This window comes from Rhinatrema bivittatum, chromosome 4 (genome assembly GCF_901001135.1).
Source record: "Rhinatrema bivittatum chromosome 4, aRhiBiv1.1, whole genome shotgun sequence".
Lineage (NCBI taxonomy): Eukaryota > Metazoa > Chordata > Amphibia > Gymnophiona > Rhinatrematidae > Rhinatrema > Rhinatrema bivittatum.
In genome coordinates, this window is record NC_042618.1 from 376,444,301 (window position 1) to 376,469,928 (window position 25,628).

A 25,628-nucleotide genomic window follows, 5' to 3' on the forward strand; every position below is an offset into this window, starting at 1 on the left:
CTAGTAGGTATTTTTAAGTACGCTAGAAAAGACCCATTGAGTATTTTGATAAATGCCTCTTTGCCACCTTTTTAATACATCAAAATTGACTTGTGCGGTGATTTTAGAAAACCACAGCAATTACTGGATTTAAACAGCACACCTGCTGTGCTACTGGACTAGTATATTATTAAATGTTTCTTTAGAGATTTTTTTTTATCTTATATTACACTTCATGAAAGGAACAAGAGATAACATAATTAGGTACTATTAAAGGTCATCTAGAAAAAGGGATGCATTTATTGTGTAATCTCTAAACGTTGAAGATTTACTGCCCAGCACATTATCTTGAAAGCTTTTTCAGATTTTGTATTTGTCAGTACCAGTTTCACCACACTTAACTAATTCTGTCTTTTTACATTTTGCCTCTTTTATTCTCTTTCTTTTCTCTCTCCTGTATCAAGCTTTGGAATCTCAATCTGTGGAAATTGTTGTGTGTGTGTGTAAACCAGGCATATGCTGGCACAAGTTCCAAAAGCAATGCTGTAAGCCTCACATACTCACTTTTACACCCTGCAAATTATTCTCCCTTTCCCAAAAGTTGCCATCATGCATCCCTGGATGCTGCCACTTTGACTCTTATGAACTGTTAACTCTTGTCCTGTTTCATTTCATTCTTGTCAGGCAAATAAAGTGCAGAAGCATGACTGCATAATGGACACCCAAGTAATTTGGATTGTCACCTCAGAGTCTTTTATATGAGTGTGTTTATAGGCATTTTTGTGGCAGTAATAGAAAGCACTGCAACACACTGCAACAATTCAGAGAAAGGGAAAAACGAAAGAGCATGAGGCTAAGGAGCACTACAATTGAAGTTAAATGTCACATTGCAAAACGTTTGGTTCAAGGTAATAGGAAAACAAAGGAGAAAATAGTTACCCACCATCCCATTTTGGCATTAATTGGCACCGTTTTGGCACTCTCAAAAGGGAAGCCAAAGGTTTAGGGGCACGGAAACTGAATTATCCTCTCATTCAGAACAAGATTATGGCACATTGGCAGGGCAATGTGGGGAAGTGTGCACTGTTCACGATGTAACTGTCCTGTGGATAAATGGAGGACTTTTTGTTCCAGTCGGAGACGGACACCTTCTGCAAGCACCAAGACATGGGGCAGTGGGAAGGGCAATGTATATATATATATATAGATAGATATAGATATATTCCCCCTCATATTGTTTTTACCTGATGAAGGGCCTTTAGGTCTTAAGGAAAATGCATTCTTAGTCCAACTTTTTGTTTACCTTTATTTCTACGCATTCTAGTGGACTGACCCAGCAACTGCACTATGTTAGTCTTCTATAAATTTCAAATTGTGCATTTTTTTGCACGAAGCCTTAATTGTATAGCCAGAACTATTGTGTGAATTTAAGAACAGGGCAAAAGTCTCAGTGTTTTCAGCAGGATTTTGCTTGTAGAGGGATTATTTTTTCTATGGAATTTATTTTCTTAAAGAAGTTGCAGAATTGTTCAAGTACATTCACTTTTTTCCAGTCCTCAATTATGCTCTTTAATGTCAGTAATTAGATAAAATTTAGAAGATTAGAAGGGAGATTTCATGGTCTGATAGCATCCATTTCATATGAGGTTAAAAAAATCACTACATGTCACAAAACTGCTTATTTTTTACAGATATTACACAATAGGCTGTAGTGTTACTGGCTTTGCTTAGCTTCTTAAGAAGTTGAAAGTTAGAAAATATCCTTATTTAAAAATGAAATTAACAGCAATACTTCCAAAATTAGAGTAATGTGACTTGGAATTTTTACACTCTGCAGGATTAATAATACCTATTCAATACCACAGTAGGGATGAATAAATGATATCACATTCTTTGAATCAATTGTATATAATCACATTTATGTGTTTGTGCAATAAAGCACATGATACAGATAATTTATGATATGAATGGGTTAAAATTTAACATGCATGGTAAAACATTACCTAGCATGGTATGCAATAAATTTTACCATGTGCATGATTAATTTGTGCAGGCACTAATTTTAGTGCTTGCATGTTAATATCCTGAGAACCATCTTAAGTTGCACAAATAGGCCCTTAGGGCTGGATTTTAAAACCTGCATGTACGGCCGATTTTATAACATGCGCGCACAGCCGCACGCATGTTATAAAATCTGGGGTCGGAGCGCACAAGGGGGTGCACGCTTGTGCACCTTGCACACGCCGAGCCCTAGGGGAACCCCAATGGCTTTCCCTGTTCCCTCCGAGGCCGCTCCGAAATCAGATCGGCCTCGGAGGGAACTTTCCTTCCGCCCCCCACCTTCCCCTCCCTTCCCCAATCTAACCCGCCCCCCAGCCCTATCTAAATCCCCCCTAACTTTGTTTTATTATTTATGTCTGCCTCCGGGCAGGCGTAGGTTGCGTGCGCCGGCCGAGTCCCGGCACACGATCCCCAGGCCCAGCGGCAGTGGCAAGGCCTCTGACCACGCCCACACCCCACACCTCCCGCCCACGCCCTGCCCATTTTTTCAAGCCCCAGGTCATAGGCGCATCCCGGGGCTTGCTTGCGTCGCCAAGCCTATGCAAAATAGGCTTGGCGCGCGCAGGAGGGGTTTTAAAGGGTTACGTGTGTAACCCTTTTAAAATCTGCCCCATAGTTTTTGGGACTTCGTGTGAACTATATTCATATGATTTTTCTGTCTAAATTTGGGATTTAGCAAGACAAACAGCAGGTTTTCAATTTCCCACCATGATAACTGCTGCTGATATATCTGGTTTAAATGTTATCTAGATAAAAACATAGCAAGATAAACTGAGTGCGTTCCAGAGTGGGGCTAGTTATCTGGATAAATCTGGTCTTGCCGCTGAGCAGGCCTAAAGTTATTCAGATAAACTTATCTGGATAATTTTGATTTATCTGTGTATATTCAGTGGTGCAGCATTGCTGCTGAATATCCCTTCTAATCTAGACAAGTTTAGCTGGACAGCCCATGGCAGAATATTGACTTTCTATATAAATAGCTACTTTCAACTGAGGAAATCTAGCAGGTTTTATAGTTAGAACCTCTGAAAACTTCTCTGAGGAGAATATTCTAGCAGCATAGTTAAGGTACCTGGAATGAACGACAGATGCCAAAGGGGAAAAGTACAGTTTGTTGTAATTATCAATTTCCAGTCACAGCTGGGCAAGCTAAGGTCTAGATTTATAAATCTGCAGTAAATATCGCATGTATAGGAAAAGGGGTGTGTTTTAGTAATAGCCTAATTATCTCAATATTCACTATGTTAGCACTTCACATAGGTATTACCACAAAGTGCATTAACTTTTCACACTTTGTGGTAATACCTGCATAATTGAAATTTCCTACCTGCAAAGTGCTCATTTCACCACTGAGAGAGAGAGTAAGAGAGAGAGAGACTATCTAACAGGCCCTTGGACTCTCTACCTGGGTAATATCAAGCTAGGTTGAGAGAACATTGTACAAATCTCGTCACGCCGAAGGACATCAAATCTTCATAAGAGTGTACTGCTCTGTTTGTACATCTCACTCTGCATGTAAAATGGCCTCTAACCCCTACACTACTACCTAAACCTCAGCCTGAGTTACTAGGTGGGCCTCCTATAGTAGCATAAATAGCTGCTTACTATAGTGCCATCCACAAAGGCTCTTTCTCGCTCTCTCTCTCCAACCCCCCCCTCCCCCTCCATCTCAGGCCATTCCTCAGCCTAAAAATACCCATAACGATTGAGATTGCACAGCTTAATGCAATTGAAAAAGGTGTAGTTTTTTTCGGTGTTAAAACTGTGCGATATCATGCATTATGGCTTTGCAAAGTGTGAAGCCAGCCCACTTTTGTGGAAATCTCACCCCTGACTCCTTCCCAATCCCTTCCCTTTTAAAAATTTGCATCGTACCATGCATTATGGTGCTTAATGCTTGCAAAATCATCATTATCACCTTGCAAATCATCATTATCATGCTTGCAAAAGCATCATTATCACCTTCTATCTTACCCTGTAAGATAGAAGGTGATAAAATGACTTGCTCAAGATCATATAGAAAGACAGTGGCAAAAGTGGGATTTAGACCAATGTATTATCCTCTTGATCCCTGGTTTGGTTCTTTAATTACCATTATTTGTTGCAAATTGGAAGGTAGATCTCAAAGTAAGCTCAAGCTTACAATATCATTTAAATATAGAAGGGTGGTTTTTAGGGATGTGCAGAGGGACGCCATACGTTGCATTCGGGATTCGGATTTGTCGGGGGGGGGGGGGGGGCGGATACGTTGCATTCGGCCATATGGCACCCCGATCCGTTAATATGTCCATTTCGATTTGTTCCTCTACTAAATTTAACTTCAACCCCCCACCCTCCTGACCCCCCCAAGACTTACCAAAACTCCCTGGTGGTCCAGCGGGGGGTCTGGGAGCCATCCCCTGCACTCACACCCTTGGTGCTGGTTTCAAAATGGCACCGATAGCCTTTGACCTACTATGTCACAGGGGCTAGCAGTGCCATTGGTCAGCCCTGTCACATGGCCATCAGCACCATCTTGTGCTCCTACCATGTGACAGGGGCTGACCAATGGCACCGGTAGCCCCTGTGACATAGTATGGGCAAAGGCTATCGGCACCATTTTGATTACTGGCAGCCGATGGTCCGAGTGCAGGAAGTCGCTCCCGGACCCCAGCTGGACCACCAGGGACTTTGGCAAGTCTTGGGGGACCCTCCTGACCCCCATAAGACTTGCCAAAAGTCCAGCGGAGGTCTGGGAGCGACCTCTTGCACTCCAGCCGTCGGATGCCAGTACTCAAAATGGCGCTGATAGCCTTTGCCTTCACTATGTCACAGGGGCTGACCATAGTGAGGGCAAAGGCGATTGGCGCCATTTTGAGGACTGGCATCTGACGGCCGGAGTGCAGGAGGTCACTCCTGGACCCCCGCTGGACTTTTGGCAAGTCTTGTGGGGGTCAAGAGGGTCCCCCAAGACTTCCAAAAAGTCCCTGGTGGTCCAGCGGGGGTCCGGGAGCGACCTTCTGCACTTAGACCGTCGACTGCCAGTAATCAAAATGGCGCCGATAGCCTTTGCCCATACTATGTCACAGGGGCTACCGGTGCCATTGATCAGCCCCTGTTACATGGTAGGAGCACAAGATGGCACCGATGGCCATGTGACAGGGGCTGACCATTGGCGCTGGTAGCCCCTGTGACATATTAGGTCAAAGGCTATCGGCGCCATTTTGAAACCAGCACTGAGGGTGTGAGTGCAGGGGATGGCTCCCGGACCCCCCCCGCTGGACCACCAGGAAGTTTTGGTAAGTCTTGAGGGGGAGTCATGAGGGTGGGGGGTTTGTTTAAATTGGTTTCTTTAGGCAGCCAAATATTCGGCAAAGATTTGTTTATTCGTGGGGAATCGCGATACGTTTTGCTTCCCCACGAATACAATGAATATGGCACATCCGTTGTGGATTGTCAATATGTAGGGACCAAATGCACACCCCTAGTGGTTTTGTGAATTGGTTAAAACCCAAAATTAAGAAATGTGTTCATATCTTTCTAATGCCAACTTTAGGACTTTGAGCAAGTCACTTATCCTTGTACTCCAAAGGACTGGGTAAGGACTATGCAGCCTTGTCAGATTTATCTGATACAGTACTATGTACATTACCAAAGCTATAGAAATTCTAAATATTTTTATCAGTATTGGCTATGTCAGTGATGTCATTGTATATGATTGTAGTGTCTTTGAGTTCCCTTGTATAATGATGATTTTCATTTTTAGTTCCCTCCCCCACTTTAGTATAGTTCATCTGTAGTCTTATCATAGTTATTATAAACAGAATTGCCTTAGATAATGTAAAAGCAAAATTATATACCATTTGTATAAATGTTATAGTGGTCATTTGAGCAATTTTTGATATAAGTGATTACCTTCTACATTAATCTATTTAGGCTATTTCTGTTCACAAATAACCTAACTAAGATACAAATAGGCTATAATGAAACTGAGTGTAGGCTTTCAACATTTAAAATATACATTAAATCCCTTTGTTATGATTTTGCCTGCTGTGAAGCCTCCCATCCACCAGGGGTCCACAGCGAGCATCACTTACAGCTGCGCAAGTTACCAAATCGCTGATCACCTGATGCCTCAACCCCAGGCTTAATAAACCCAGCCTGTCCAGTCCCTTGGTGCCTCTTCATGGAGTCACCTTGGCTGAATGACCTGGCCAAACTTGTCTTACCTTGCCTTGTAGCCTATCCAGGCCCTCTGCCTTTCCTTGTGGTCTATCTGGATCTCCTGCCTTGCTCTATAACCCACCTTGGCTTCCTGTCTTGTTCTGTAGCCTTCCTGGCTTCTTTGCCTTGTTCTGCAGCCTTCTAAGTTCTCTAGCCTTGCTCAGTATCCTTCTGGGCCTGCCTGTCCTGCCTTGCAGCCTTCGGGCCTACTAGGGTTGACTTGCCCAGTTTTGTGCCCTATTGGGCTTTATTGTCTACTGTTGCATGTCCCAGTCCTATACTTCTCTGTTCCTTATCCGATTCAGTCCTTGTTTAGTCCTATCCTTGTCTGGTCCTGTCCTTGTCTTGTTCAGTCCTTGTCCTGCCGAGGCCAGTTCAGTCTCTCATCTGTTTCCCAGGCTTTGCCCTTGTCCTTAGTTCAAGCTCAATCTATAGCCAGCCCCTGTCTGTCCTCTGGACTGGCCTTACCTTCAGACCTGCCTAGTTCCAGCTCCCAGCCTATACTAGAATCCAGCTCCTAGTCAGTGCCTTGATCCAGCTCCCTCCTATACCTGAATCCAGCTCCCAGTTGGGGCCTACTTCCAGCTCCTAGCCTGTATCCAGCTTCCAGTCTGTGCCAGCTATGATGTTCGCCAGAAGGAAAGTTCTACCAGCCCCCACAACCCAAGAGCTCAACCTGTGGGGGAGGAGGTTAGTTAGGCAGAAGACCATTACCAGTCCTGCCTTGCAGTCCTGTGTCACTACTGAGGGCGTACACTCTGATTCCAGCCTGCCAGACCATGGCACCATTCCATTGTGCTCATTCTGGTTTGTACTGCATTAAATTACTAATACTTTAAAGCAAAAAAGACATAAAAGAGTCAGGCAGAGTAGTAACAAAGATTCTATTTCAAAGTAGCTGTCCTTCACCAAGTTTTTTAAATATAACTACGCACTACAAAATAAAAGCAGTTTATAATTTGAAAGAAATGCTCGCATTGACCAATCTCTAGGGATGTGAATCGTGTGATCGATCATCTTAACGATCGATTTTGGCTAGGGGGGGGGAGGGAAATCTGATCGTCATGGTTTTTTTTGTTAAAAAATCGTCAAATTGTAAATCTGCGGGAAAACCGGCACACCAAAACAACCCTAAAACCCACCCCTACCCTTTAAAACAAATCCCCCACCATCCCGAACCCCCACAAAATGTTTTAAATTACCTGGGGTCCAGTGGGGGGATTTCCCGTGATCTCCCGCTCTCGGGCCACGGCTGCGTTAATTGAAATGGCGCCGGTGGCCCTTTGCTCTTACCATATGACAGGGCAAAGATAGCGCTGGCGCCATTTTGGTTCCTGTCACCCGACGTCACGAGTGCAGGAGATCGCTCCCGGACCCTCGCTGGACCCCCAGGGACTTTTGGCCAGCTTGGGGGGGCCTCCTGACCCCCACAAGACTTGCCAAAAGTCCAGCGGGGGTCTGGGAGCGACCTCCTGCACTCGCGCCGTATTGCCAATATTCAAAATGGCGCCGGTGCTACTTTTGCCCTCACTATGTTAAAAAACTTGGGGGGGCCTCCTGACCCCCACAAGACTTGCCAAAAGTCCAGCGGGGGTCCGGGAGCGACCTCCTGCACTCGCGCCGTATTGCCAATATTCAAAATGGCGCCGGTGCTACTTTTGCCCTCACTATGTATGACATATTGTATTTTGAATATTGGCAATACGGCGCGAGTGCAGGAGGTCGCTCCCGGACCCCCGCTGGACTTTTGGCAAGTCTTGTGGGGGTCAGGAGGCCCCCCCAAGCTGGCCAAAAGTCCCTGGGGGTCCACCGGGGGTCCGGGAGCGATCTCCTGCACTTGTGACGTCGGGTGACAGGAACCAAAATGGCACCGGCGCTACCTTTGCCCTGTCATATGGTAACGGCAAAGGGCCACCGGCGCCATTTCTATTAACGCAGCCGTGGCCCGAGAGTGGAAGATCACGCCGGGACCTCCCCACTGGACCCCAGGTAATTTAAAACATTTTGGGGGGGTTCGGGAGGGTGGGGGATTTGTTTTAAAGGGTCGGTGTGGGTTTTAGGGTTGTTTTGGTGTGCCGGTTTTCCCGCCCTCCCCTGATTTCCGATTTTTTACGATTTTTAAAAAAAAACCATGACGATCAGATTTCCCTCCCCCCCCAGCCAAAATCGATCGTTAAGACGATCGATCACACGATTCACATCCCTTCTATTAATCATTATACTTTAAAGTTCTTGTTTGTTTATTTTATTTTATTTTTATTTCTTCAAGCTCCCCTGACTACTGTCTACATGCTTGGGAAGAGGGTTATTAATTACAAATGTCCTGACGAATAGACATTTTGGTAGCCCTCAAAGACTGTTTGAATCTCTGATTTATTTCCTATTTTGTGAAAAATATCATTTTTTTAAATTATATAAGTTGGCCTGATGGTTTTCTCCTTCTTGCTCCTTTGAGCTTCCAGCTCAATTGGAACCTGCAAATTTGGCCAATGGTATCATGAGCCTTCATTCATAGAGTATTTCCCCTATTTTTATATCCTTCCCTAGTACAACCATTGTAATGATAGTCCTTTAGGGATGTGCAGAGGGACCGCATACATTACATTCGGTATTCGTATTCGTCAGGGGGAAGAATCGTTGCATTCGGCAAGGGGGGCCCCCGATCCGTTCATGCATTCCATTCTTATTTGTTTCCCGGCTAAAATTTAATTATCTACAGCCCCCCACCCTCCTGACCTCCCCAAGACTTGCCAAAACTCCCTGGTGGTCCAGCGGGGGTCCAGGAGCCATCTACTGCACATACGCCGTCAGCCGCCGGTATTCAAAATGGCGCCGATAGCCTTTGCCCTTACTATGTCACAGGGGGTACCGGAGCCATTGGTTGGCCCCTGTCACATGGTAATAGCAATAACTCCAAAATACTGGAATTATGTTAATGAAGAAAAAAAAACCTATTTCAACATTATTTTGAACATAATTAAGATAAGTCTATTGTAGTTTTATGTACATTACCAGTTCATTCATCAAAGGAACTGTCTAATTTTGAGACTCATAGCTTAGGGCACAAGAACACTGCAATTCAGCAAGAGGTTTTAAAATTTAGTTTATTTTGGCTTTTTCAAAAGACATGCAGAGACAAGTGTTCTTGTGAGATGCAATCTGCCCTCTTTCTGTAATAAGTAGCATCTCAATGAATTTCTGCCCTGCTCTGACTTATATAATTAAAATCCAACATTCTCGAAGCTTCCAGAAAAGTGTAACCGCCCACAAACACATGATACTGTTTGTCATGACAATCTATCCTGTATAGGAAATGCTTGTGAGGACCTCCCTCAACTAAGAATTCTTCTAACCCTGTTACTCCTCCCAATGTAAACAAGTTCCTGTATCATACTGGCTTTGATGCAAGTATTCTCTTCTTGTCTTCTGTTGTTCTTCTTTGTTTATTGTAAACACCTCCCAGTCTGGGTCTTGAATAGAGCTTGGCACCAGGATTCATTCAAATTGGTTTCAGGTCATTGAAACCAATATCTGCAAGATAAAGGCTTGCATCCTATTTTCCTGCAGAACGAGTATCCCTGCATTGTGAAGTAAATGTGGCCATTAAAATAGGCCTCTCTCCTTTTGTTGCCAGCAAATCTGTCTCAGAGATTCTCTGCAAGTCATTGATGCCTTCCTGGCCTGTAATTATAAGCTTTGCAGGATTTACCAGTTTCCCAACTCTTCTGCATCCTTTGAATCTGTGATAGTCAGAAAGTCTCTCAAAGTTCATTCACCTCTGACAGGCCACGATACAGCAAAGGCATCTGGGAATTCTTGGTTATCTTAATCAGACATATTCTTCATTTCCCTCTATGGGACACCTTAAAATGGATAGGTGTCACATCAATCAGTCTTCGATGCTAAGCCATGACAGAGGAACTTAAAAGTGTAGCCTAACCCCTAACCTTGGTATTTATCAGGTGTAGTGCATAGGTGTGTGTCCCTCTAGATTCCTAATTAATATGAAGGATGCTCCCACAAGCATTCACTAGTTAATCAAAAAATAACATCAAAACTAATTTTCACTAGGTAGCTATTAGCTCTATAATGGAGCTATACAGATACCTGCATTATAAAAAGGACCTACTTCATAATAACATGATCACATATGTTATCTTTCAGAATCAAGTAAGTACATAATAGTGGTATAACATGTAAAGATAAGTACACAGAGAGACTAGTATGAAAGTACTGTGTTTCTCATATAATACTAGGTATACTGGGCAAATCTTTTCAATGAATACTGTTGTTGTGAACAACTACCCAGGATAATATTCATTAAAAATGGCAAACAGGGATATAATCAATGCACCTTACCAGAAAAGTAAAGAAACCAATAACATAGAAGAAAACCAAGAATCTATAGAAAAACTCATACTGTGTTGTGCATACATGATGTAAAAGTGTTGCAAAGCATAAGACATATTCTAGTCATATGCTGTAGTGATGGAAGATCAAATACAAAGGCGTATGCATGATAGGCAAAGGCATAGCAAAAGTCTGAAACATCATACTAATTCTGTAGGGTATTTATAGTGCTATCCAGTATTAGGACAACAACCTGTAGCAGTGAAAGCACTCACTGTATGGACAGTCCTCATTCACTTGTGACAGTCATATGTCTAAGAGATAATACAACTGTGTAGGGCAAGTATTAATTTTTTTAAGGTAGATGATGGCTAGTAATACTGCTTCGTCTTCAGATACTTCTAGGGGAAATGGGGCTCATACCCTTCTCAAATGATGGTAAGTCTAAATATATTGGGGATAATCATAACAATAAATGAAAGCTAACTCTGTGAGAAAGTCTTTAACATATTATGTGAACTACTTTACAGAATTGATAAACCATCAGTGTAAGATTATACACAGGAAAGGAAAGAATGTCATATAAATAAAAGACAGAAATAAGGAAAATTATATCTTCCCCTTTGGAATCCTAAATAGAAACCCACTAGCTTATAAGTCACAGATAGAGTTTATAATGAAAGGACCAAAATAAAAAGAAAAGAACCATGAGCAATTAATAAACCCAAAAATATAGTAATAGAATATTACAAATCCCTATAGCAGAGCTCCTCAAGTGTAAGGTATGTATTTGTTTCAAGGAGAACAGTAATCTTTGTGAAAGAGAGTGAAACAGTCATTAGGTAAAATCTAGTAAATAGTGTCATAAGAAAAGATATTCAAAGAAGGGTTCAGCAAAAACATTAGAATAAGAGATAGAATATTGAGATATTAAAGATCAACAAAGTGATTATCCTAAGTGCAAGCTGCAAAACCAAAGAATAGAAATAGCTTATAACTTAGGCTGGTGTGAAAGAGAAATATAAAGAGATCTCCCTCTTGAACCCTGAATTATCATATTTGAATCACAATGAAACACATCACCCTCTATGTGATCAAAGCAGCTTCCATAGATAAAGATAGGAAAACCTAGTACATATGCATTTAACTGATTCAACATATAAGTATTATAAAGTCTAAGACTGGAAAATACTACTTAACTAGGAACATACAAACTAATAAAAACAGCATCACTTCAAATAATATTATTAACTTGAACACCTAAGTGCTGACAGAGAATGAAAGAACCCAAATTCTGCATAAAGTCATTCCCACAAAACATAGAAAAAGCAAATATCAGGTATAAATTGTAAGCCTTGCAGTCCATATAATATGTAAGAAAGTCTGTGACCATAATTTCTGCATTCAGGGCGTATATAGTTCGTTTAGTAGGATTCAGTGATGATGTCAAGGCAGAATCTCTTAGCTCCTTAGGTTAGATGCATGTGTATGAAGTCAAATCTGAATAAAAGTGCAACAAATCCGATTAAGTAGTAAGAAAATACTTTTATGTCACGTACTCCCTATATTTAAGTTGCCAAATAATCCCCACATTATTTCAAAACATCATGCAATGGTCCAAACCACAAACATAAATACGCAAACTGTACATTAAAACATATATGTCACAGCACTGACCACATAATACATTCATTCATTCATTCCTCCTTGTACACATGTAACATAGAACAGACCACATGACAAACGTTTGAGCTCAAAAAAGAAAAAAGTATTTTAAAAAATATAAAAGAATTGGATCGATCCACAAAAGAAAACAAAAACTCAGAATGAAAATTAAAATAGATCTATTCAAAAAATTGAAAAGGAATCAAACTGGAAAAAACTGATCTTCATCTCCCATAGAACAGAGACAGATGCGCTTTGTGCTTTGGTACCCTGGAAAGAAATCTAATATATGACAGTTAATATAATGTTTAAAATGAAAATTAAAAATGACATTACAGGTTCTTTAAAAGTCAAACTACTGTTATACCTTAATTCAGCAAAAAACAGTCATAAAACTACTTTCCTTTCTCTGATAATCCACCCCTAGGAGGCGCTGTCCCCTGTGATAAGAGCTACTTCCTTTTACAAATCTAAAATCTCTTTTTGTTTTCACTTAATTAGAAGTCATTCTATTTCCATCCAATATGCATATGTTCCACAAAGTTCTTACTACCAAATCCTGCAAATACCCTAAATAGAAATACGAATCATTTCCAAAAGCACAGACATATCAGCTAAAAGTCTGGAAGTATGCAAAATAAAAGGATGGCACATACTAATATACATTAACCAAAAGTTTTTCTTACTGGCACATAAATAGATAATATGCATTGCTGCTTATTTCTCTGTTGTTCACCGTCTCACAATCTTACTCCTTTACATATCATCTAACCAGTCCACAATACAAACATGTACTACCTGAACTCCCATCAAAATAAACAACCTAATTCATTTCCTTTCTTCTAAAAGGTAGCAGCTACTGAAGTATAATCAAAACTGAGAAATATTTATCATCCTTACTGCTGCATGCCGTCCGTTTATTTCTAACCTGTGTTTAAGTTAAAATAAATCCTATCTGCACATATATTGCTCAGCACACAGCCTTCTACATATTCCTAAATCTCTTCCCTCTTCAACATTACTTCATCTCTCATCCCTAATATTCACTTTCCCCATACTTTCAACACAAATTTCTGTTTTCACATTAAACAGATCAATTCATTAGTCCCTCTTCTATCACCTTTGCACTTTGTCCTATAACATACTTAAACCTCAAACCTCTCAGCAGAACTGTAAAATCCATTTTAAAAGTGACTCACTCCCAGGTGTTTTTTTTTTTTTCCTTTCTTCTCAACCACATTCCTAAGGGGGGGGTTCAACTCCTTTCCCGCTAAACAACTGTTACCCTCAATGCATAGGTTTGTTAAGTGATAAAACCCTTAAACAAATCATTTCATTAAAATAAAGTTGCTCTCTTGTAGTATATCTATAGATTGTTTTCCTTTCTATCTCTCTGCCTATACCCCTGACCAAAGAACAAAACCATACATCCCTCTCCAATGATAAATCAAATCTAATTATGAATGACTTTAAATAAACACAAGTTCATGCTTTTCGTTCTTACCAAATGAAATGAAACACAATGCACAATAAACTCTCGGTAATCACACAATTCTAAAAACTTAGATGCAAATATGAGCATCTCTGCATTAATGGTAGGAAATAAAACCAAAAACTAAAAAGCTTACTGGGCTGGTTATTCTTTTTCTACGTTTACAGTGAACATAAGAGTCCTTGTGGCCAGCCATGGCTACATTAGTCAGCTCTGTACCTTGAGGGGGAGAGGGGAGAAGCAAAACACCAAAAAACTGAAAAACTTCATTTCTCTGGTTAATGATACCCTAACAGCAATCACGCATTAACTCCAAAGCAAACTTAAATATGAACTGATAACAATAAATCTCATAGACTAAAATAAACTGGAGACATTTATGTACCTCTAATCACAGACAGCTATAAACTATAATATCCAGCCATGCAGTTTCTAGTTTTAAAAGCACCGCATTTGTTTTTGTTTAACAACTAAACTTTGGTAAAAATCCACTAACGAAAAACACCTTATCATACTAATTATAAAACTTTCAACTTACCAATTGTATCTTATTCCCTCTTTCTCCTTCTGAATCTACACACTTACAACAGCCGCTCTACTCAGCCGTTCACCAGGTGTAAAGTGAAAGTGAAACTGCTTGAGCGCATGCCATGCGGTCTAAGAACAAAAGACCCCAGACTGACTAGTGCTGGCTATCCCTCTGTTTGTTCAATTGTTCAATCTGATTTTAATCAAATCATCAACTCATGTCCTGTCTCCCTAACATATATTAAAGAACATTTTGCAAAAAATATTCTAAACCTGATATAACACACAAGCTATATACACTGTACAACAAATAAAATAAAAACATTGCTACTTACAGATTTTTCCTTTTTTTTTTTTTTTTTTTTTTGTTACATACTCACAAAATAGATCCAACTTCATTCCACATCTGCTCTGAACTCATAATTCTCCGGGATAAACCTCCAGGCTACCTGGGTAACTCAATCTTTGAACGGCAAGCCAAATTTTTTTACCCTTCAAGAACCTAGTATTAGGTTGTCCACCAACCATAACACTACAGCTTATTAATAATTAATAATTAACAATAACAACAGTTATTAGAGTCCCATCTGGGGTGCCAAAATGTCTAATTTTGAGACTCATAGCTTAGGGCACAAGAACACTGCAATTCAGCAAGAGGTTTTAAAATTTAGTTTATTTTGGCTTTTTCAAAAGACATGCAGAGACAAGTGTTCTTGTGAGATGCAATCTGCCCTCTTTCTGTAATAAGTAGCATCTCAATGAATTTCTGCCCTGCTCTGACTTATATAATTAAAATCCAACATTCTCGAAGCTTCCAGAAAAGTGTAACCGCCCACAAACACATGATACTGTTTGTCATGACAATCTATCCTGTATAGGAAATGCTTGTGAGGACCTCCCTCAACTAAGAATTCTTCTAACCCTGTTACTCCTCCCAATGTAAACAAGTTCCTGTATCATACTGGCTTTGATGCAAGTATTCTCTTCTTGTCTTCTGTTGTTCTTCTTTGTTTATTGTAAACACCTCCCAGTCTGGGTCTTGAATAGAGCTTGGCACCAGGATTCATTCAAATTGGTTTCAGGTCATTGAAACCAATATCTGCAAGATAAAGGCTTGCATCCTATTTTCCTGCAGAACGAGTATCCCTGCATTGTGAAGTAAATGTGGCCATTAAAATAGGCCTCTCTCCTTTTGTTGCCAGCAAATCTGTCTCAGAGATTCTCTGCAAGTCATTGATGCCTTCCTGGCCTGTAATTATAAGCTTTGCAGGATTTACCAGTTTCCCAACTCTTCTGCATCCTTTGAATCTGTGATAGTCAGAAAGTCTCTCAAAGTTCATTCACCTCTGACAGGCCACGATACAGCAAAGGCATCTGGGAATTCTTGGTTATCTTAATCAGACATATTCTTCATTACGCAGACTCATAATATTGTCCTCAATTGTATAACAGTGTGACCTTCCGACAATGTTTTTTTTTCTGAGAAATGTGAACTTTTAGTACTGGTCATTAGGGATGTGAATCGTGTCCTCGATCGTCTTAACGATCGATTTCGGCTGGGAGGGGGAGGGAATCGTATTGTTGCCGTTTGGGGAGGTAAAATATCGTGAAAAATCGTTAAAAATCGTTAAAAATCGAAAAATCGAAAAACCGGCACATTAAAACCCCCTAAAACCCACCCCCGACCCTTTAAATTAAATCCCCCACCCTCCCGAACCCCCCCCCCAAATAACTTAAATAACCTGCGGGTCCAGCGGCGGTCCGGAACGGCAGCGGTCCGGAACGGGCTCCTGCTCCTGAATCTTGTCGTCTTCAGCCGGCGCCATTTTCCAAAATGGCGCCGAAAAATGGCGGCGGCCATAGACGAAAAAGATTGGACGGCAGGAGGTCCTTCCGGACCCCGCTGGACTTTTGGCAAGTCTCGTGGGGGTCAGAGGCCCCCCACAAGCTGGCCAAAAGTTCCTGGAGGTCCAGCGGGGGTCAGGGAGCGATTTCCCGCCGCGAATCGTTTTCGTATGGAAAATGGCGCCGGCAGGAGATCGACTGCAGGAGGTCGTTCAGCGAAGCGCCGGAACCCCTCGCTGAACGACCTCCTGCAGTCGATCTCCTGCCGGCGCCATTTTCCGTACGAAAACGATTCGCGGCGGGAAATCGCTCCCTGACCCCCGCTGGACCTCCAGGAACTTTTGGCCAGCTTGTGGGGGGCCTCCTGACCCCACGAGACTTGCCAAAAGTCCAGCGGGGGTCCGGAAGGACCTCCTGCCGTCCAATCTTTTTCGTCTATGGCCGCCGCCATTTTTCGGCGCCATTTTGGAAAATGGCGCCGGCTGAAGACGACAAGATTCAGGAGCAGGAGCCCGTTCCGGACCACTGCCGTTCCGGACCGCCGCTGGACCCGCAGGTTATTTAAGTTATTGGGGGGGGGGGTCGGGAGGGTGGGGGATTTCATTTAAAGGGTCGGGGGTGGGTTTTAGGGGGTTTTAGTGTGCCGGCTCACGATTCTAACGATTTATAACGATAAATCGTTAGAATCTGTATTGTATTGTGTTCCATAACGGTTTAAGACGATATTAAAATTATCGGACGATAATTTTAATCGTCCTAAAACGATTCACATCCCTACTGGTCATTGTCTATTTATCCAAATGAGAAAGAGTACAGCAAGCATATAGAAAAATTGTTTACACTGCTAGCTATAATCATATTGTAAGGTGGCTCAAATTTGCACAGTTATGTATTGAGCTACAATTTTCCCAGTGACATGGTTGCAGAGCTGTGAAGTTGCCCAGTTCCAGGAGGAAGCTTTGTGGCCAGGTCAGGTTTTGAACTTACTTCCCACTGCCTGGTGGTATTAGTAATCCTTGAGGGTTACTAGGATTGCCAACTGGATCCAGATTTTCAGGACAGGTTAATCCAATCCTGATTTTACCCTATTGCATGAAGGCACTTGTAGTTCTGATTTCCCTACTGCATTCTATGAAAAATACTACAAGTCGATGCATGCAGTGGAGTTAAACCAGGACTGAATTAGCCTGTTCTGAAAATCTGGTACCAGTTGGCACCCCTAGTTTCTACCTATTGAAATCAGAACTGTAAGAACCAAACTCATCAGAATGGAGTGGTCAGAAAGCCAAGACTGGTTGAAAATCTCCTTTTTGGAACTGGGTAACTTGGCAACTTTGTGGTTGTATGGATGCCTAAACACTTGATTCTGGTTCCTTCAGCTTGAAGTGGGGTGGTGCAGTACTTTGTCCCACTTTTGCTGGGTTGAGAGAAGAAGAAGCATCTATAGCTAGCAGAGACTCTCTCACTAACTACTGATGAAAAGACCAACAGCTAATGCTGGCCAGGTTTTTCCACCTGCCAGGCTAAAATATGCTCAGAATCTGCAGATGAAAGATTGCAAGACCAACAGTAAGAGACATTGGGCCTTATTTTCTAAATGTATCGCACGTGGTAAGGGACATTTCGCACGCGATACCAAATTGGGGGTGGAGTCGGCCCCGGAAGAGGAGGAGTCTGGACGTCACCGGGGCTGACTCCGCGAAGCCGCCGCAGATGACGAAAAGGTAATGCCCTTTTCGCGTCCTATTTTGCTCCCAATAGCTGCACCTCCTATGGTGGTGCTATTGGGTGCGAAACCGGCAGCGATCGCTGCCGGCTAGCGCAGGCCCGCCCCCCTGTTTCGGCCCGCCGCCCCTTATTTCCTAAAGTATCGCAGGCCTGCGATACTTTAGAAAATGAGGCCCATAGTGAGGGTGTGTTCCTGGTTACTTGTGGTTTCTTCTTCACACTGGTGTCCATTTCTTTTCCTAATAGGGTAAGCAACCTTGAGGACTGGGAGCATGCACACACTATTACCATGCTGCTGGCCTATTGACTTATGCCTGCCAATGGCTCCATGCAGATGAGATGTGGAAGGGGGATGGGCATGGAACCTGACAAGGGAACTTTGGAAGAAATGGGATTTTAGCTATTTTCTGTGGCTCATAAAAATTCCTACTGGTGCCTACAGGCTTATCTGTGCTCATCTCCTTTACCACCAACTTCACTTTCTTCCTTGCTGTGCTGTATGTCTAGAATAGACTTCCTGACTCTGTGCATCATGTTTCTTTCTTGACCATATTGAAATCCAGTTTAAAACTTACCTTTTTGAAGCAGCTTTTACATTATAAGTAGTTCTCTACAGTAAATGCACTTCACAAAGACTTGTTTGTCATGCATGTTTGTCTTGTATAGATTGTAAGCTTCTTGGAGCAGAGTCTGTCTCTTACATCTGACTATCTGTACAGCATTGTATATGTCTATCAATTTTGAAATGATAGTAGTAGTAGATTTCCTCCATAGCAGCCCCAGCCATTGCTGACCCAGGGAAAGGAAGACCTGACTAGTAGGCTGGCCTCAACACTGTGCATTTGTTCTGGTGGTAAAATACTGCTATAAGAAGCTGTCTTTAAGCAAACAGATAATTTTGGTTTTCACCTTATTTGTTATGAAAAGAAGCCTACGGCATTATATTAATAAGGATGATTACATGGAAAATGACCAATATGATTTCTTTTTCCAGTATGAATACTTCAATGCTGTCCTTATTAATGAAAGAAATGAAGAAGGAAACTTTCTGGAATTTCTTTTGTTACCAAATGACCATTTTAATAATCTGCCTGTGAACATCAGCTTGAGTGATGTCCAAGTGCCAACCAACATGTACAATAAAGGTAGGCAAAGGTTTATTTAGCTTGGTAACTTCATAACATGCTTATAACAGTTTGTGAAAACACTAGGGGTGTGCATTCGGATTGACCGCATTAGTAAAACGCAACTCATATTTTTTTTTTACTTAAAAAATTGATTCGACATAAACGATCGGATTTCCCACATATCGAACATAGATATGTTCGATATGTGGGAAATCGCGATTGTTGAGCCAAAATAAAAATATAAACCCCCTCACCCTCCTTAATCCCCCCCCCCCCCCGACTTACCACAACTCCCTGGTGATGGAGCGAGGAGTGAGGACGCCATTTCTGCAATCCTTGGCGAGAAGCATGTGACGTCGGCGGCACGTCGAGTGACGCCGGCGTCACGTGATTCCCGGCTCGTTCGCGCCGGACGGCTCGTTCGGCCCAAAAAGAACTTTTGGCCAGCTTGGGGGGGCCTCCTGACCCCCCCAAGCTGGCCAAAAGTTCTTTTTGGGCCGAACGAGCCGTCCGGCGCGAACGAGCCGGGAATCACGTGGCGCCGCGTCACTCAGACGCGACATCACGTGATTCCCGGCAAGTTCGCGCCGGACGGCTCGTTCGGCGCGAACAAGCCGGGAATCACGTGACGCCGACGTCACGTGATTCCCGGCAAGTTCGCGCCGGACGGCTCGTTCGGCCCAAAAAGAACTTTTGGCCAGCTTGAGGGGGTCAGGAGGCCCCCCCAAGCTGGCCAAAAGTTCTTTTTGGGCCGAACGAGCCGTCCGGCGCGAACTTGCCGGGAATCACGTGACGTCGCGTCTGAGTGACGCGGCGCCACGTGATTCCCGGCTCGTTCGCGCCGGACGGCTCGTTCGGCCCAAAAAGAACTTTTGGCCAGCTTGGGGGGGCCTCCTGACCCCCCCAAGCTGGCCAAAAGTTCTTTTTGGGCCGAACGAGCCGTCCGGCGCGAACGAGCCGGGAATCACGTGACGCCGCGTCACTCGACGTGCCACCGACGTCACATGCTTCTCGCCAAGGATTGCAGAAATGACGTCCTCACTCCTCGCTCGATCACCAGGGAGTTGTGGTAAGTCTGGGGGGGGGGGATTAAGGAGGGTGAGGGGGTTTAATTTTTTTTTTTGCACATATGTACATATACCCAACTCATTGGATTTTTTTTATGTCCATATTGGCCGCAAGTGGGACCCCCTTTCGGACATAAAAAATATGAACATAAAATTTTGCTCTGCACATCCCTAGAAAACACTAAATTAAGTGGACAATCATCAATCGTGGCGCGTTCATGAAAAAAAAAAAAACCCTCAGGTAATTTTTAGCCCCCAGGATTTGCCACAATAACAAAAGCAAAAGTACATGGATAGATTTGCTTTTATTGTTGCTTAATGAAAAATTACCCATAGTGTGCACATATTTCCTATGAAAATTGCCTTGACAAAAAGTACCAACAGAGATCTGCAGCATGTTTTTCTGGCAGGTGCTTCCATGAGGCAAACTAGGCGGTCACTTAGAGCGCTAAGATTTTGGGGCTGGCAAAATCCTGCCAGCATGAAGTCTAGAGAGGTGCTGTAACATCTGCCTATGGGTTGACTCCCTTGAATTCTTTGCCCCATGCACTTGGGTAAAGGAACCCCTCACTGCTAGACTGCCACTGAATTTTCAAAGGGAAACTCAGTGGGGAGTTTTCCTTTGAAAATTGGCTTGCAGGCTTGTAAGTAAAAAGTGCCCTTGTTGTGCAAGTACTGTGGGGGGAAATCAGGTTATCTCATGCTTAGATAAACAGTGGCTGTTCTTGAGAGACAGTGTTTTGTTTTTTGTTTTTTTTGTAGAAGGGCTGAAATCTATTAAATTTGAATCATGCTTTTAGAGTTCAGTGTGTTTTCCTCTTTTGATTTAAAGTGTGTGAATGTTGGTAGCATTGATAAGCATTTCATACATACTAGTAAGAATACTGGCTTTGAGCAGGGAGGATACACTGTGCCTGTTTGAGGGGTCCACCAACCTTGCACTTCACTCACTCATCCCTTTTCCTGTATTTCTTTAATAAATTGTTATGGGGCTTAATATTCATTTTAATAGTTTTGCCCAATTAGATAAATTGGTCCCTTTCTTCAATTAACTTATGCTTATTCAACCACATTGAGACTTCAGATCTCTTTGCTGATTCTCTCCAAACTTGTATTTCTCATCTATGTCTGTCCATCTGTCTAGACTAGATAGTCGCCAGTCTGTGGAGATTTCAATCTCTTACATGAATCTGTACAGTGATGCTTATACTTTACAGCACAGTATAAATAATTAGTACTAGTATGAAAATTGTGCACAGAAGCCCTAATTAAAAAACACAATCTAAAACAATAGTAATAGATTATCCATATATCTTATAAATCAAATAGAATACATGGATAATCTTAGTTTGTTAGAATTACTTTGGTATTATACCAATAAATAAAAACCAAAAAAGAATGAGATCTTTAATTTTTCATAAAATTCCCTTTTTTAATATTTCCTCCATTAAACAAGTAAAAATTATGTACTCCCATTGGGTCTATGCAGGTGTTGGAGTAGCATTCTTTTGTACAGCTTATTTTGCATATAATAATGTGGAGTAGAGATGTGCATCGGATGGCCAATCGTTTTTGCTTTCGGGTTCGTATGGCCGCGGGAAAATCTCATTTTCCCACAGATCTGCATTTTTTTTCGGCAAAAATCATTTTTCGGCTTAGTGCGTGCTAACCCCCGTTAGCACGCACCAACAAAAAAATGTTAATTTTTGTTACTTTTTGTTATTTTTTTGTTATTTTTGTTGGTGCGCGCTAACCCCCGTTAATGCACACTAAGCCGAAAAACGATTTTTGAACGAAAATTCGGGGGAAATGCGATCGTTTATCGATTTTACTGATATATGACTAATTAAGAAATAGAGTACAATATTTTAATTCGTCATAAAAATGATTCACATCCCAAATGTGGAGGCCTTCTCTTGGAGCTATCACACGCATCTATTCACATTCTCATGCAATAAGTGGTTTTACTGTGCACATAAACATTGCACTCTGTGTTAAACCTGTTAGTGTGTGCAAAAGTGGATTAGTGAGTGCTGACTCCTTTTAACACGCAGTCAAGTTCTGACATAGTAGACAGTGCTTGCTGATTCTGAGCACAATGTGAAAAAACCAAAATGGACTAAAGCAGAAACAAATAACCTCTCCCAAAAAGTTTTCAACTTATGTTTGACCATTCAACTGTTACATCTCAGATATTAGCTCAGTTCCCTTGTTGATTTTTCTGCTGATACTAGGTCACAGGCAGACAGATGGATGGACGGACATAACCTCGCCGTAAGGGATTCTTGCTATATTCTATACAGGAACGCCTAAATAAGGTTGTGTTTCTGAAAGTGGGACAGAAATTTAAGTGACAGATCAGGGTCTTTTCAAAACTTCCATGTCATTTGTACCTGGTTTTCTAGCAGCCTATTGCTACACAGTGAAAATAACCTACTTACTTGATAGATTTTAAACTGTATTCTTTCTTTGCCAGATGTCTAACAGGCTTACACTATATCTAGCTGAAATTTCATAATCCTGTGATGAGAAAGTTAAAATAGAATGAAATGTGAGATGAAAGTCAAAGAAAGGGCATTCATGCTACAATCTAATCTTGTGCAAGTGATTTTATCAATGAAGGACTAAATAATGTAAAATGATGCTTTTAAAAAAGAGATGTAAATTGAACACTTATTTTGATTTATTCAAAGACAGGAAAACATAATAGACTTGTTGAGTATTACTGCTGAAAATATATTTTAAGAATGAGATAAAAAGTATTCTTTACCTACAAAAGTAGAATGAAGTCTTGTTTTAGCACAGTCTTCAAAATATCAACAGTAGCACAATCTGTTGATCTGAAAAATAGCTGCTGAGCAATATTGTACCCAACCACATTGTTTGCTCATAAAGAAGTTTGAAAAAATAATCCTTGGGTCTTGTTTGGTTGGAAACTGTTCTGTCAACATAAATACCCATGGCGTTACTATTAGACCCAATTAGTGCCTGGCTATTGTGCTTACCATTTACGAAAGGTAGTCCTGGGAGATTGGTTTACAATATTAAATACATCGCTTTCTTGTTATAATGAATCACAAAGACTGAAGATTCTTTATCAACAGATAGAGGACAGTGCAACAAAAGTGATTTTAAATGACTAAGAACATACAGTAGTACTCCAAAACAATTTTCTGTTTCTCAGAACTTGGTCAAAATGCATTAAAATGAAGCTCTCATTAATGCTTTGTTATGTTATTTTATTTTATATATGGCCTTCCTTAAACCAAAGTCAACCAAAGATGGTTTACAAAGTAATCAAATACATTAAAATACAATTATAACATTTTTGGGATATGCATTGAAAGGAAATTTCAGTTTGGTTTGTTATTTTAGTTAATTCGCCATTTTAATTTGTCTCATTCCTTTCAAGTTGCCAAGTTAATGTATTTCATTATTTCATTTAATTTGTTTCCTTTGTCCTGTTTTGGACTTTAACATTAGGGCTTTCTTTCCAAGTTTAATTAAACTTTCAGGCAGGCATCAGCAATAAAGGGAATAGTATTCCAAGACCCAAATGTTTGAAAAAGTGGCACCCAACAGTGGCATGAACAAATGCACTGACAGAGAAGAAAAGCAAAATGAACAGTGTCATGAACAGCCAAGGCACTGTGAGAGGGGCAATGCATCACAAACAATAGCAAGAACACTTTAATGCACCATGAGAGTGACAAAGCACCACCAATAGTGGCATGAATATCCCAAGGCATCTTGAGAAACACAAAGTTTTACACTCCAAGGCATAGTGAGAGGGAAAAAACTGCACCACAAGTGGAAGGTACACCCCAAGGCACTGAGCGAGGGATAAAGAAGCATAAACAGTGGCATGAACACCCTAAGACACCAACACCAGCATGATGAATTCAGAATAAATCTTTGGAGGAGATCCGTAGCGGTCCTGACATGCAAATTGGTCATCGGGCTTGAATATGGTGAACATACTAGTTAGAGAAGATCTTTGCAGGAGGTCTGTAGTAGTTCTGATGTAGTTTCCCTATGGCATCAATTGGGGAAGAAGCAGAGAATCAGGTTTGGAGACTGATTTCCACTTTGCTGTGCCTTTGCTGATGCCGATTCATGTGGTAGGGGCAGAGTCCCCAACATGAGAGAGAAGCAGGGTACCAGGAGCTGTGGCATCAACTTGCCAAGATATTGAGTGAGAGCCAAGGACTAAGCAAGTGTTGCAATAACATTCCAAGGCATTGAGTGAGGACCAAGGGAACAGGGGCCGAGATAAAATCCATACCTTAAGGCATTACAAGAGAGAGAGAGAAAGTGTAAGGAACAGTGGCATGAAGACTGGCATGAATAACCCAAGGCATTGTGAGAGGGGCAGTGCATCAGGAGCAATGGCATGTACTGAAAAATAGATTTATCCTTCAAAAAGGCATCATAACTTCCAAAAACTGTTTCTTCAGGAATAATAAAACCCCTAACATTTTTCTTAATGCACAAAACAAATATTCCCTTTCAACAAACAACTTCTTGTGTAAAACAACAATGAATAAATAGAACGTTTATCTTATGGCTATAAATATGGGAAGGAAACTTGTCATAAAGGTATAATTTTGTTCCATGCTGGTCACTTGAAGGTTATTTGGAAATGTAGCCTAAAATGAGTGGTATGCTTCCTGGAAGGCTAAATAATGACAGGACCAATAGTCAGAAAATACTGAAGTGCTGAAGACAGCAGAAGCAGAGGCACAAACACCCAATGGCTCCATGTAAGATGCAAAATAGCAGGAGCACTGACATCAGCACCAAAAACAGAGATTTGCAGAGCACGAAGAGTGGCATTAACACCCCAATACACAGAGGGGCAGATTTTCAAAGGGGTACGCGCGTAACCCCTGAAAAGCTGCCCCTTCCACCCCCTGCGCGTGCCGAGCCTATGTTGCATAGGCTCGGCGGCACGCGCAAGCCCCGGGACGCGTGTAAGTCCCGGGGCTTTCCTGGGGGGGGGGGGGGGGGCGTGTCGTGGCCGGCGCGTCAACGGGGGGCGTTCCGGGGACATGGCCACAGCCTCCAGACCAGCTCCCCGGACCGGAACATGGCGTGCCGGCAGCCGGCCCGCGTGCGCAAGTTACGCCTGCTGTTGTTGGTGTCTTAGGGTGTTCATGCCACTGTTTATGCTTCTTTCGGAGTGGCCTCGGAGGGAACGGAGGCAGGCTACGCGGCTTGGCGCGTACAGGCTGCCGATTTTGCGCAGCCTTGCGCGCGCCGACCCTGGATTTTAAAAGATACATGCGGCTACGTGCGTATCTATTAAAATCCGGCGTACTCTTGTTTGCGCCGGGTGCACGAACAAAAGTACGTGTGTGCGTACTTTTTTTAAAATCTGCCCCAGAGTGTAGAGCAAGGCAGGAAGCATGGTGGCACCAACACCCCCAGAGAGAGGGGTAAGGCTTAAAGCTCAGTGGTCAACACTTCAGGACAGAAAGTGACATGTAAGGAAGGAAGAAGAGTGGCATCAAAACTCAAGAGTAGCAAATGGACAAAAGGCACCTACAATGGTGTTAATGCCACAAGGCTCCAAGAAATGAG

The 25,628-nt window shown here is 42.1% G+C and overlaps 1 protein-coding gene across 3 annotated transcripts in view; it reads left to right on the forward strand.

Annotated features, from left to right (window-relative positions):
* The window catches only part of CACNA2D3 (calcium voltage-gated channel auxiliary subunit alpha2delta 3), a 1,571,161-nt gene that overhangs the window by 662,514 nt on the left and 883,019 nt on the right, over positions 1-25,628 (forward strand). For all 3 annotated transcript variants that reach the window (XM_029600901.1, XM_029600903.1, XM_029600904.1), the window contains one exon: positions 18,846-18,996. In XM_029600901.1, coding sequence (XP_029456761.1) covers positions 18,846-18,996 — 151 coding nt within the window. The remainder of the gene's footprint in view (positions 1-18,845; positions 18,997-25,628) is intronic.